Source organism: Fusarium falciforme, chromosome 6 (genome assembly GCF_026873545.1).
Source record: "Fusarium falciforme chromosome 6, complete sequence".
Taxonomy (NCBI): Eukaryota; Fungi; Ascomycota; class Sordariomycetes; order Hypocreales; family Nectriaceae; genus Fusarium; species Fusarium falciforme.
Window position 1 is genome coordinate 3512170 of NC_070549.1, and position 13362 is coordinate 3525531.

The 13362-nt window shown below is 50.6% G+C and overlaps 6 protein-coding genes across 6 annotated transcripts; 3 read left to right on the forward strand and 3 right to left on the reverse strand.

The window, feature by feature from the left end:
- Window positions 1-364: 364 nt before the first annotated feature.
- NCS54_00865900 (Hypothetical protein) lies at window positions 365-2092 on the reverse strand (the record flags this gene model as incomplete). Its single annotated transcript, XM_053154036.1, has 2 exons — window positions 365-1116; window positions 1168-2092. 2 exons carry the CDS (start codon window positions 2090-2092, stop codon window positions 365-367), a joined length of 1677 nt encoding a protein of 558 aa, XP_053010011.1.
- A 418-nt stretch (window positions 2093-2510) lies between these two features.
- Window positions 2511-4307, reverse strand: NCS54_00866000 (Carboxylic ester hydrolase; the record flags this gene model as incomplete). Its single annotated transcript, XM_053154037.1, has 6 exons — window positions 2511-3089; window positions 3141-3488; window positions 3549-3733; window positions 3791-3838; window positions 3886-4061; window positions 4129-4307. 6 exons carry the CDS (start codon window positions 4305-4307, stop codon window positions 2511-2513), a joined length of 1515 nt encoding a protein of 504 aa, XP_053010012.1.
- Window positions 4308-4874: 567 nt separating this feature from the next.
- Window positions 4875-6509, forward strand: NCS54_00866100 (Homogentisate 1,2-dioxygenase; the record flags this gene model as incomplete). Its single annotated transcript, XM_053154038.1, has 5 exons — window positions 4875-5171; window positions 5222-5308; window positions 5363-6021; window positions 6079-6241; window positions 6294-6509. 5 exons carry the CDS (start codon window positions 4875-4877, stop codon window positions 6507-6509), a joined length of 1422 nt encoding a protein of 473 aa, XP_053010013.1.
- Window positions 6510-6998: 489 nt separating this feature from the next.
- NCS54_00866200 (Hypothetical protein) lies at window positions 6999-8543 on the forward strand (the record flags this gene model as incomplete). The annotated part of the gene is made up of 3 exons (XM_053154039.1): window positions 6999-7024; window positions 7082-7389; window positions 7447-8543. 3 exons carry the CDS (start codon window positions 6999-7001, stop codon window positions 8541-8543), a joined length of 1431 nt encoding a protein of 476 aa, XP_053010014.1.
- A 649-nt stretch (window positions 8544-9192) lies between these two features.
- On the forward strand, window positions 9193-11400 carry NCS54_00866300 (Hypothetical protein; the record flags this gene model as incomplete). The annotated part of the gene is made up of 1 exon (XM_053154040.1): window positions 9193-11400. The coding sequence occupies one exon, from the start codon at window positions 9193-9195 to the stop codon at window positions 11398-11400; it is 2208 nt and encodes a 735-aa protein (XP_053010015.1).
- A 363-nt stretch (window positions 11401-11763) lies between these two features.
- On the reverse strand, window positions 11764-13150 carry NCS54_00866400 (Hypothetical protein; the record flags this gene model as incomplete). Its single annotated transcript, XM_053154041.1, has 3 exons — window positions 11764-12258; window positions 12312-12788; window positions 12851-13150. 3 exons carry the CDS (start codon window positions 13148-13150, stop codon window positions 11764-11766), a joined length of 1272 nt encoding a protein of 423 aa, XP_053010016.1.
- Window positions 13151-13362: the final 212 nt, after the last annotated feature.

The window sequence follows — 13362 nt, forward strand, 5'->3', positions numbered from 1 at the left end:
TGATTGGTAAAGTGTTTGTCACGGCTTTGAGGTCTGCTCTAATTCGTCCGGTGGAGGAGTGGCTATTCATACAGGTTCTTGGAAGATGGTTTCCCGCTTGCCAAGGCGCTACCCCGCGCTTCGGTGTCATTCGTGAATGCGGCGGCTGACGAGGCTATTTCCGTTGTCATCGGGGCGATGGAGCCGATGCGATGGAGGGGATAATCGGGAGTATTGGAGTTCCCATGTGATAGCTACGCCACGCTTTAGATGCCTAGTTCGGTTTCAAGATCTGGTAAATAGACTTGGATAATAGCGAACGTAACAATAGTTTGGTGGTTCTGACCCCAGGCATTCCATATGCCACGCCCACACTGACTGCCCCTCATTGTTTCTCGGCCCTCGCCTCTTCAACTTGCCAAGGCAGCGGTTCAGTTGCAATCTTTGCCGGCCCAACATCCCCGTTCTTGCTCCTCCTTTTCTCCCATTCTTCAATCTCCCGCTGATCCACAAAATTCCCATGAAGTCCCATCCGGAGCCGAAGTGGCAGATGCACCACCGCGAGTGGGCCTTGCGACAGGTTCAATGCGTCAAACACTAAAATGTCGTTTCTTTGAACATCCAGGTGGTTGAGAATTGCGACCAGGTACCCATCTCCTTCACCCTTGGATCCTTCTCTGGGGATGAAGACGGGCTCTTGAAACGTGCAAGTCGGGCCTGCAAAATAGGCGTCCTTGATCTCCGTCTCCCAGTTGTAGTGGCCGAGAACGTTCCATAGTCCACCAGCTGGTGGTCCACAGCGTTGAATGTCGTAGGGGCGAGTGGGATCCATTTGTAACTGCCAGAAGTGATTGTAGGGCTTTGTGAGGAAGCGTTCGTCTTGCTTCGAAAACTCTCCGTTGGTTCCGTACTTCTTGAAAGGTGTCACTCTTGTGTTTGTCTTGCTCTTCGGGTCAAACACCCAACGAAAAGTGTCTGAAATCAGCTTCTGTCGCGCCTTGGCTTGCATGGAATGAGGTCCAGCCGCTGCTTCATCCGGGGGCCACCAAAAGAAAACATTGCCGTCGGCTACGGTCAAGTCGCACACGATGTGACCGTTTTCATCTTCGTATGCCCCAACAACATGCCCATGGAAGCCTGGTTCTTGTCAATATGTGAATCGAGTCACTAAGTAAAGGGAACACTGACCATTGTCTGCTCGCAGCCAGATGATGTCCTCGTCACCTTTTCGAGGCACAATTCCGTAGTATTGATCTTCGTTCGGGTCCCATGCCCAATGATTGCCACCCTTCTTCAGACGATCTAACTCGCATTTGAGAGGAGTCATGGGCAAGATCAAGTAATTCTTGGTCAAAGCAGCGTCGTGGATCATGCCGCAAAATGGAGCTTTGTACCAACGTTCATGCGTCAGTTTCCCATGCTCGGGCTCGAAAGTCCAGACCGCAATGTCGCAAGAAGCGTCGTGGCCGTTGCCACCAGCTTCGTATGCGAAGGCAACCATTTCCCCAGTGTCTGGGTCCATCTTTGGATGCGCTGTGAAGCAGGGGGCTTTCATTTGGCCTTCAAAATCGTAACGACCAAGAGTTTCGAGGGTAACTGGATCCATCGCAAAAGGAGGTCCGTCTTCTTTCGAGGCCAGGAGCGTACCGCGCCAGAAGTACACATTGGTGTTTGAAACAGTTCGAATGATCCCTTTGACCATCTCATTGTCGGTGTATGGATTGCGGTATCTTCCGAACATGGCCTTTCGATGTTTGTCTTCGGCGTTGAATCTGTCGGTTCTCACATAGCGTTGCTTGAAGTCGACGTGGCCATTGCGGAACTGAATTGCGCTGACCATCCCATCGCCACTAAAGTTGACATCTTCCTCGTACACGGGAGGAAACCTGGGATCAGGCTGTACGCGAAAGAATGTGCCGTTGATGTCCTTGGGGAGGTTGCCGGAGATCTCGAGCTCCACCACATCGCATTCAAGTCTGGATGGCTGAAGAGGTCCTCGGAAGAAGGGTGTATCTGGATACTTGATAGTATCACCCACTCTCTTTCCATCGACGTACCCAACATCAGTATCAGATGAAGGTACACATTGCGGGCTCGAAATGGGCGCAGCCATGATAGCGAATAGGAATGACTATCCCAGTGGAGTCGTGGTACAGAATTGGACGTGTTTGCAAGGGAATTGTTGTTTTTAGAGAGGTTGTGATTCGTCCATAGATATCTTGGCCGAAGAGTTCGAGACTTTATCAAGAGACACTCTTACCCGGCTCTTCTCGGCACCATCGGAGGTATGCTGGCGACGTGTCATCAGAAGGGGCCAGAACTCAATCCTACTTTCCAGGACCATAGGCAGTTGTTGAAAGAGGGGTTGTAATTCACAGTAAATTTTGAGTTGACAGTGTTTTCGAAAGTCGTAGATCATAATTTGCGCCACATCGCGCTACCAGCTATTCTCCATGTTCCGTGGGACTACGAAGCCAGGGGAATCTGGACTGTCATTCGAAATTTGCGTTCAGATAGTATCAGACTATATATCAATTCAATAAACTGACTCTGCCAGCCCCAAGTCTACCACTCAACAGTCGGCATTGTGCGGTCCCCATTGTCCGTAAATAGTCAAAGCAATGAACTCGACGCCTTGCCTTGTACTTTTGCACATCAAGTTCCTCCACATTTCCGTATGGACCATAGGCCTGGATAGATGATTCTGGCCATGGACTACCCCCATACATGAATGTCATCCACGCTTGACGCATCTCCTTCCCGACTCTATCGGCGCCAGGATTGAAAGACAGATCGATCCCACCGAATAAGAAGATGAGATCCACGGCGTGATGAGCGCGACTAGATGCTTGCCACGGGTTGGCTTCATCTACTATGTACTGGTAAACCCTCTTGTTGTTTCTGCGCCATCTCTCGCTAATCTCCAATGCGGGAAGGGCGAATCTTGTGTCGTTGATAAGGTCGAGAACTCCAAGTCTAGAAGAAACAGGCCGTTCAGGGTAGATATGATACAGTTCTTTAAGCTTGGGGGCGTCTTGTGAGCAGTCACGGATGATTTCAACAATCTCTTCCGTCTTCAGAAGGTCAACGCCACTCCGCCATATAGCAGACTGGTCCATCATGTTAGCAACAACTTCTTGATCTCATAGCTGTGGACCAACCTCATATTCCACATCGGATATAATAATTCCATCGATGTTTTCCGTTCTATTCTCCCAATCATCGAGGTCGGGTTCTTCCTGAAGCCACATAGAGGTTACTCCGCAGTTGATCAACGCCTGGACTAACGAGTCTGCACTACCGTCATGCATTGTGTCCCCTCTGGCTTGCAGCTCGGTTTTAATCCGTTTCAAAAGACCCTGTCCAACTTCCAGTGGTTGGGGAGGCGACAGATGGAGAGAGCCTGATGCCAATATGGCCTGGTAGACAGATTTCGGGGCTGTCTTGGATAACACATGTGCGTGGACATATACAGCACCTGCGCTTTCACCGGCAAGTGTAATTTTCTTCTGCGAGCAGCTTTAGTCGCGGGGGGGCACTGTGATGAGCAAGGGGGCCTGTTTACTCACCGGATCGCCGCCAAAATCTTGAATGTTATCCGATACCCATTGGAGAGCCAGCTTTTGGTCTTGGAGGGCGAGATTCCTTTCTCCTACACCATCCCCAAAGGCAAAGATATTGAGGCGGTAGTTGAAGGTGACAACGATAATGGGCTTATCGTTGTCGACTGATTCGGCCACAAACCTTGTGGGATCTCAGAGGACAAGTCAGCTCAATTCTCAGACAAGATTGCTAGAAGATATCTACCCACCGCACACTGGGCTCGCAGCTGATGCAAATGTCACACATTGAGAGCCGCCTGAAACTGTCTCAGCCCAGAATTTCTCACAGGCCCAAGAATAATACCATGAATCCACACGAGCACTGGAAAAAGCCCTTTGTCTTTTATGTCTGCGCTCGATGGGCGAGAGATATTCAAGTTCAAACAGTTGAATTCGTCTTCTTCAATGGTTGGACTCTCCACGTTTCGCGGCAGACGAAGGAGGTGGCCAACGTCAACTTTTGGCTGAGGACATTGCGGACTGGGCCACAGACGGGAGAATTAGCTGAACTGATACATGAACTCGCCGGAATTCACCAAATAATTACCCAAATTTTGTCGCATCTAGTTCCCTCGGGAGCGCATCATATTCCGGTTTGTGGAATCTCTTCGGAATGCGGCCATATGGAATGCCCCGAAAATGCCAGACGGGTCGTCCAAACCGCTCATCCTGGACCCCTTGAACGGTGCTGGATGACGTTTGTAGTGTAACAAAAGAATCAGTCATGGTGGCAGTGCCAGAAAGCAAAACGCTCAGAGCGAGCAATGAAATCTTGCTTTTCTCTCGTTAAAGTTTCCCTTGGGTCGCAATAATGGAGTCGAGTCAATTGCCGAGGCCCCATGCAGTATTGCGTGTTGTCACAGAGGGCCGCTTACGGGTCTTGCAGATCTTGGGCTCTCACCGTCTCCTCAGACCAACGTATCCAAAGGTGATTGAAGCAATTTCCTCAAGCCTGGACCGTTATCCAAGCTCCAAAGAATGAGTAGAATGAAAACGCATCATTTCTACTGAACCAGACAAGACCCGATCCCATCTTCCGTATGCCAAGGAGTAAAAACTCCAAGAATGCGCGGTCGGATGCAATCTACCGACGAATCTTCCGAACCATGCACCCCGCATTATACCCCGCCTCTGGTGGATAATCCAATCTGACTGATTGAATGGTAAGCATGGCTTGGGTTAGCAGGATGTTGGTATATGAGGAGGGTAGCGTGACGATGTCATATTTCGGTTGCTTCTGCTCAGACGACATACACCGATCTATCCCAGAAGACCGGCTAAATAGCTTTCACTATGGCCGAGAAGTACGACTATCAGAACATTTTTCACTGGGCTGAGACTCAGAAGGATGGTTCAATCCCTTCGTTTGCGACGAGGAAGAATGATCCTTATGAGTACCAGGCCGGATTCAACAACCATTTTGAGTCTGAAGCTATTCCCGGAACTATCCCCCAAGGCCAGAACAGCCCTCGTGTGGTGAGGTTTGGCCTCTACGCCGAGCAGCTCACGACCTCCTTTGGCGCCGCTCGACATGCAAACAAGAACTCATGGCTCTACCGAGCACGACCAGCGGTGGCACATCAGGGATTTGTAAGACGACAGTTATTCAGTTGAGAACCGTGCTAACCACCCCCTTATAGACTGACCTGCCACAAGTTGAGGGAACTGAGAGCTGCTTCTTGCCTTTGAACCCCAAGGTCAAGGTCTCACCAACACAGCTTGCCTGGGTAAGTAGCTGTCCAGTTTTTTTTTTTTTGGAGGTCCAAAGCTAACTTTGGAAGCTTCCCTTTGACATTGTCGATGGCGCCGATTTCGTGTCTGGAATTCGCACAATCGCCGGCTCTGGCGACCCCACTCTGAGGGAAGGTCTGGCAACACACACCTTTACCGCAACCAAGAGCATGGAGAACCGTGCTTTTGTCAACTCTGACGGAGACTTCTTGATCGTCCCTCAACAAGGTGCCTTGGACATCCAAACCGAATTTGGACCCCTGTATGTTCAGCCCGGTGAGATCTGCGTCATCCAGCGCGGACAACGATTCAAGGTCTCCGTCGAGGGTCCGACCAGAGGTTACCTGCTCGAGATCTGGGGCTCGAACTTTGAGCTTCCTGAACTCGGACCTCTTGGATCCAACGGCATGGCCAACGCTCGAGACTTTTTGCATCCCAAGGCCAAGTACAACGTGACCCAGAACGACCCTTGGGAGATCGTTTACAAGCTGGGCGGACAGTTCTTCAAGAGCACACAGAATCACTGTCCCTTTGATGTCATTGCTTGGCATGGAAACTACGTGCCGTACAAGTATGACCTGACAAAGTTCATCAACGTTGGATCCATCTCTGTCGACCATATTGATCCTTCCATCTTTTGCGTTCTGACGGCCAAGTCGCGGGATCCTCAAGCGCCTCTCCTCGATTTCCTGATCTTCAGCCCCCGATGGTAAGTTTGCTTCTGACCCGTCGGTTTGAAAGTCGATGCTAACATGGGGTCACGCAGGGATGTTGCTTCACATACCTACAGACCTCCTTACTACCATCGAAACGCAGCTTCAGAGCTGATGGGTCTGGTTTATGGCGAGTATGCAGGACGTTCTGATGAGTTCCAACCTGGTGGTGTGTCCCTTGAAACAGGCTTTGTGCCGCACGGTGTGGCCTATGAGGTGAGTGTTTACTGTTAAATGAGATGACAACTGGAAATCTGACTCTGTGTAGGAATTCAAGGCTGCCTCGGCTCAGCCACCACCCGAGATGCAGATTTCCAAGGGCGCCATCGCCTTCATGTTTGAGAGCTGCCGGCAGTTTACAATCACTGAATGGGCATGGAACAGCAACAAGAAGCATGAGCATGAGCCCAAGATGTGGGACAACTTGGTCGACAACTTTTCGTCACACAAGGAGGAGATTGACCGGATACTAGGCGGTAAATAGTTGTATCTGACAGTTCTGTATTCTAATTGTAAAGAAATAACGTTGAAGCCACGTCGAAGCTCGCCAAATCCCGTCATCTTCTCCTCCTACCCGGCACCTTTCGCGCTTGTCTCCGCGCAAATCGGCACTGAAACGTTAGCGAGCCGTAGTGGATGCTACAGGGGAAGTGAGGCCCCCGCCAATCAGAGCAAGGCCTTTAGCGGTGACATCGCGGGGAACGAATACGAGGCAGATTAATTGTGGGCCGGGAGACGTCGTTCCGATGCCAACTGCATGGGCCGATTTTTGCTTGGCTTTAGGCCCCGGCCGAACAAAGAAGAGAAGGATCAAGCATAAATTTCCTGTCGACACTTGTTTCTTTGATTTCGTCACGATCAAGTCCCTCAATCTCACATCGTCAATCCTTACCTCGTTGGAAATCGAGCCAGCGCTTTTTGAAACCTCCTTTTGACGCCGATAACTCCGGTGATCGTGGTCTGACTGCCCAATATGACCACCTACGAGTTCGGCGGCCCGTGAGTGCATCTTCATCCCGACCTCTCGGCTATCTAATTCTAACTCTATCTCAACAGCTTGGGCGCCACCGGTATCGTCTTTGGTCTCCCCGTGTTAATGAGCGTCCTCTTCCTGGGCTGCAACGACGTTTCGGGATGTCCGGCGCCTGCTCTCCTGGACCCTCGCAGTCTGACCTGGGAGAAGTTGAGGGACCAGATTCCCTGGCCAGAGAATGGCATCTGGGGGTTTTGCAGCTGGAAGGCTTCCGGCTGGCTGGCCGCTTACTACCTCTTGAGTCTGTTCCTTTACCGGGTGCTGCCAGCCAAGCAAGTCTATGGTACAAAGTTGCGCGAGTCTGGTCGTCCTCTTGAGTATCGGTTCAATGGTATGTCTGATTCTTCTGAATTATCGCGTTAAAGACACAACTCACACACCATCACAGCTTTCTCCTCTACCGTTGTTCAACTGGCCGCTTGTGCCGTCGGTACCATCATCTACGGCGCCGAGTTTCCCGTCTGGACCTTCATCACCGACAACTACCTCCAGCTCCTCAACGCAAACATCATCCTGTCCTTCATCATCTCCATCTATGTCTACGTCGACAGTTTCAACGTCAAGAAGGGCAACCCTGAGATGCGTGAGCTCGCCAAGGGCGGACATACCGGCAACCTCATCTACGATTTCTTCATCGGTCGCGAGCTCAACCCCCGCATCACCTTCCCTTTCTTTGGAGAAGTCGATCTGAAGGCATGGCTCGAGATGCGCCCTGGTCTTACTGGGTGGGCTTTGCTTGATCTTGCATACATTGCGAAGCAGTACCGCACCTACGGATACATCTCCGACAGCATCATTGTCATCGCTCTGGTTCAGTCTTACTATGTGCTTGAGGGCCAATACGCTGAGTCTGGACTCTTGGGTATGATGGATATCACCACTGACGGACTGGGTTTCATGCTCAGTTTCGGCGATATCGTCTGGGTCCCCTTCCTCTACTCCACTCAATGCCGTTATCTATCTGTCTACCCTGTTCAGCTGGGATGGCTCAACTTCGCCGCCATTGCCGCCGTCTTCTCCGTGGGCTTGTACATCTTCCGAGCTTCCAATTCTCAGAAGAACCTCTTCCGCACTAACCCCGATCACCCGGCCTTTGCCAACATGACCTACATCCAGACTAAGAGAGGTACCAGATTGCTGACTGGTGGCTGGTGGGGCATGGCCCGTCATATCAACTACTTTGGTGACTGGTTGCAGTCTCTGCCTTTCTCCTTGCCCACCGGAATCGCTGGGTATGTCATTCTCCCAGCCGGCAGCGCCATCACGGGTGTTGGCGTCACCAAGATGCTTGATGGCAGAGTCGTGACCCAAGATGGCGTGGCTGGATGGGGAATGCTTTTCACTTACTTCTACTCAGCCTGGTTCGCCTTCATGCTTATCCACCGCGAGGGCCGAGATGATGCCGCCTGCGCCGAGAAGTATGGTGATGACTGGGTCCAGTATAAGAAGACTGTCAAGTGGAGGATTCTGCCTGGAGTGTACTAGACTTGTCAACTACTTAGTTAGTCTTGAGCTTTGTTATTGCCATGGGGTAAAAAGAGGGGCGAGATGAAGCGAGTTCAGACGCTGTGACGGATTAGATTTCCGTTTCCCTTGGAAGCTGCGCGAGGCAATGACTGAGCGACTGTGATGACTCGCGAGGGACTTTCGATCAAGAACCCATGAAAACCTGCTATTGCAAATGTACGGTGTCCAGGATAGCCCTTCCCGGCTGACTTTCAATACGAAAAAAAAAAAAAAAAAAAAAATACCGCAAGATGGTCAAAGTCACCATGATGGAGAAATTGGATTCACGTTTTATGCCGCATGATTCATCCCAAGATGAAGGCAGTGAGCCCTTGCTATCGAAAGCGTAAACCTCTGTATCCCATCGTGAACAGACCTCAGCCACGGCCAGTGTCGCATCCGTGCAGATCGAAAATGGACTGCGGAGCAGTAAGACGGCTGATTGGACAGCAGATTGATGAAGGTCGCGATATCCAGCCTAAACCGTCCAAGGATCACAACCGTATGCATGATGACGCTGACTCGGGGACCAACACATTCGGTATTTATAATCTTCATTCCAACAAGGCACTCAAAGGGGACATTTCGATCGTGCAGTTTGAGCGAATTCGATTGATAGCGGCTCACCATGCGACTCTTCTCCCGAGCGTCGTGGCTCACACTCTTCTCCGCACTTGTTGCTGGCGACAAGGACTCGTGTCCAGTCACAAGCCAACACCTCAGCGATCCTCCATACGAAAACTACTTCTTCTCGGATTGCAACGTCAATGCACAGGTCGTTGTCACCAGCCCAGTACCAGGCAGCGACGTCTCTATCACCACCCCGCGGCTAATTGTCGCATGGCCTGCTGGAAACAGTGGAATATGCACCTTCTTCGAACCTCAGAACGGCGAGAAGGGTAGTCTGGCTATCGAGCTGGTTAACTCTACCCTTGGGACGCCCTTAGCTTCCGTGCATCAAGAGAACGACAAGTCAGACTACCCCTTTGTCGGTGTTGAAGGGGTCCTGTCGCTCAACTCCTCCGCCAATCTCACACTGGCTATTCTCGGGAGCGTCAGGACCATTCGAGACTATACGGAAGGGGGTAACCTCAACCCGCTTTTCCAAGACGCCGTCAAAGTCACCAAGGTGAAGGCAAATGGTGTCCAGTTTTCTCGGCTCTGGCTGGACAACACAACCACCATAACTCTTTCACTTGAGCCTTGGGAGGGCTCGAAGGGCAAGATCGACGTCCACGACAAGACAGCGAGTTTCGGTCCAGGGCTTTATAAATTCTCTGCCTCCTTCAACTACCCTCAGATGGATCAGCTAAGTCCCCAAGAGGTTCTGAACAAGGAGTCTCAATCTCTGATTGAGGAAGACCCTTCCCAAGTCCAGACTTTATCCTTCTTCTCGTACACTGAGAAGCTGCTTGCGGGTGGCTGGAGGTTCCTGACCTACTTTGGCCGAGACAGCATGATTGCAGCTCTTCTTCTGGAACCCGTGTTGAGCACTGGCAACAATTCTGCCATGGAGGCCGTCATTGGAGCCGTATTGGAACGTATCAACCGCGAGGACGGCTCAGTTTGCCACGAGGAGAGCATCGGCGACTATGCGACGTTTCAGAACCTGCAGAAAAATATTGTCTCGACCGACGCTGTTTTCGACTATCATATGGTCGATACCGATTACTTCCTGCCTATTCTAATGGCTAGGTACTTTAACACCTCGTCGGATAGAGCCAAGCCGCTGCTAGATACCAAAGCTGGCAAGGTGAACGCTCAGAATCGAGACTTGACTTGGAGAGACCTCAGCTACATCGGCGCGCAAAAGATCATGAAGGCAACCGAAGCTTTCGAGAAGGACCCATTTATCAAGAACCTAATCCAGCTCAAAGACAATGAGGGTACGGGACAGTGGAGAGATTCCCCATCCGGACTGGGGAATGCTCGAATCCCCTTTGATGTGAACTGCGCACTGGTGCCAGCAGCATTATACGCCATCTCTGAGCTAGCAGGCATGCCAGATGTGTATCCTGATAACACTGAAACCAAAACATGGAAAGATGCTGCTGCCAAACGAGCCAAGGTGTGGGAAGACAAGACGCTCCCACTCTTCCAGTACAACATCACCACTGATAAGGCTGCGTCTCTTCTCAAAGAATACACAGGCAAGAATAATTTCTATTATGGTCCGGCTCAGACGGAGTCCCTTCGAAAATATTCATCCGCCGGAAAGGTTATCGATTATGCTCTCGCCATCAAAACTGTCGACTCCCCAGATAAGATTATTGTCACCCACACAGACACAGCATTCCAGCTCTTCCTTAGCAACTCTGATGATGGCGAGCAGTTGACGACATTTATCAATGCAACTGCCAACGCGATACTTCGACCCTTCCCTGCTGGCCTGAGCACTCCAGTGGGAGCAGTTGTTGCGAACACAGCTCTTTCCGGCGACGACGACTTAATTGGCATTTTTACCAACTCTGCGTACCATGGCACCGTTGTCTGGGGCTGGCAACTGGCCCTGATGGCAAAGGGTTTAGAAAGACAGCTACAAAGATGTCTTGCATGCCATGCGAAGCGAGCACCTTGTTTCATCCGTCACGTTCCCTCATTCTGTCGAGACGAAGGAGTTTACAATGCTTTGAGGAGTGCATATAACCACTTGTGGGATCTTATCGCAGCCAACTCAGACCAGCTACAGTCTGAAGTGTGGAGCTGGACGTACAGCAAGGAAGGATACAAGTTCTCTCCTTTGGGCGCCATAACCTCTGGAACCGAGAGCAATATTCGACAACTCTGGAGTTTGAGTTTCCTAGCTGTGAAAAGGGATAGTTCTTTGGCACAATGACGGGGGATTGATGTAAAACTGTAGATTACTCGCCATGTCGTTTCATAGCATATAGGCACGTAACCATATGTCTATTTCAGACCATCCATCGAGGCCACCAAGATATCACAAGGACAACCGTTATAGCAGAGATTACATGAAACAAGCTGAAATTAGCTATATGGGTATAAAGTATTTCCCATTCCGCAGCAGAAAGCTTAGCAGACTGAGCAAGAAAGAAATGGTCCAGGACAAGAAAAGTCAAGTAGATACAAGGAAAGAAAAGAGTTGTGCACTACCCCATTTGTCTAACTTACGTGATAATTCATCGAATCATTACAAGACGGGTTCCCAAAAGAATTTCATTTCCCAGCCAATGTTGACCTAGGCGTTCTCCTTTTCCAGCGAATCCAGCAGAGCGACAACCTCGTCCGCTTCAAACTTGATCGGCGCCTCTAGATCGTACATCTTGATGCCCGAATCACTCCTCCTGAAGATGAGCGTGCCCTTTTGGTTTTCAACTTGGACGTAGCCTAGCTTTGCGTCGCCGAATCCGGGCTTGAGAGCATATAGGAATGCTGTCAGGTCTGACATGGGTGCTTTCCTGTCTGGGTAGTTCTTGTCCAGTGATACTTGGTCTCTTGCCATCTTTAGGGGCTCTTCGCCGCAGTTGAAGCCGAGACATCTCCTTTCCATCGTTGGACCTCCTTCTTTCTTGAGTCCGACGAGGGAGTATTGGGCATTTTGTGCGCTATGCGATGGGACTACGATAAAGTCGGCGAAGTCGCTGAAGTGCTGGAAGACGAATTCGGCGGCTGTGGGGTTCAGGGCAATGTTGAACTGGTTGGGAAATAGGTTGAGAGCCAGGTCGCATGTTCCCTGTATACACTAATTAGAAGATGCTTGGGAGAAACGATTCTCGAGATACTAACAATTTGCAGATGGCATTTGACCTTGTCAGCGACACCTTTGTCGATGAACCGCTGGAGAATTCCGAGAGACGCGCCACCGAGGAATAGCACGCTATCTGCAGACTTGATGGTTTCACAGAGTGAATCAAGCGCGAGTTGCTTAACTGAGTTTCCCATGCCTCCAATTTCCTTCTCTGCTGTCTTTGTGCAGGCCTTATACCACTCTCTGAGGCTATCCAGTCGCTGCGGTAGTGGCTCTTCCATGATATTTCCATAGCGAAGAAGTTCTTTTTCGCTGCGGGCGACCAGCTCTTCTTGACGGTGGAAGAAGAGATTCACTGGGTTGTGGACTTCTTCAAAGCCGTCGAGATCAATGAAAACCTCGACAGGAGTGTGAAGCCATTCATTTAGCGCCGCTGCGTGGTCCCAAGCGACAAGTTCTCTGTGTAAGAATGCATCTTCTTCGGGCCCGTAATCAGGCTTGATGGCTAAGCGAAGCTGTTGTTGAAAAATTCATGTTAGCCTTAATATTTGCGTCATCCAATAAAGTCCTCACTCACAGTTTCTTTGTCCTCCTCGCTTAGTCCTGAGACGCTTTGCACATCCTTTTCAGTCAAAAGACCGCCCAGAAGCACCTTGAAGGGCTTTCCATGATCTGGGAAATGCTTGATGATGAGCTTTAAACAACGGCTCTGCTGCTCAGCCGACTTGTTCAAGCCCAGAGATACCTGACGAGGCTCAAAAATCCAGATGATGCGCGTATTGGACTCCCTGGACGTGGCTCTGATGACAGCTCTCTGGGCAGCCCAGTTATCAGAGTCGATCGAGTCATTGTAGAGAATGATGATACGTTCCCCCATGGCTACTACAGCGTCTTGTTTTTTCTTTGCGATGGCCGCTGGGGACGGGGTTGAAAGAGTTGAGATGCTTTATCTATCTGACAGGGACAAGGTGGGGGAGTTGTGACATCCACCACGTGCGGGGCTGAGCAATGCACAGCCCAGTCACAGTGGCTTATTAAGTGCTTGCTGCCTACCCTTATAACCAGCTCTACTGTGCCTTGCGCTTAATA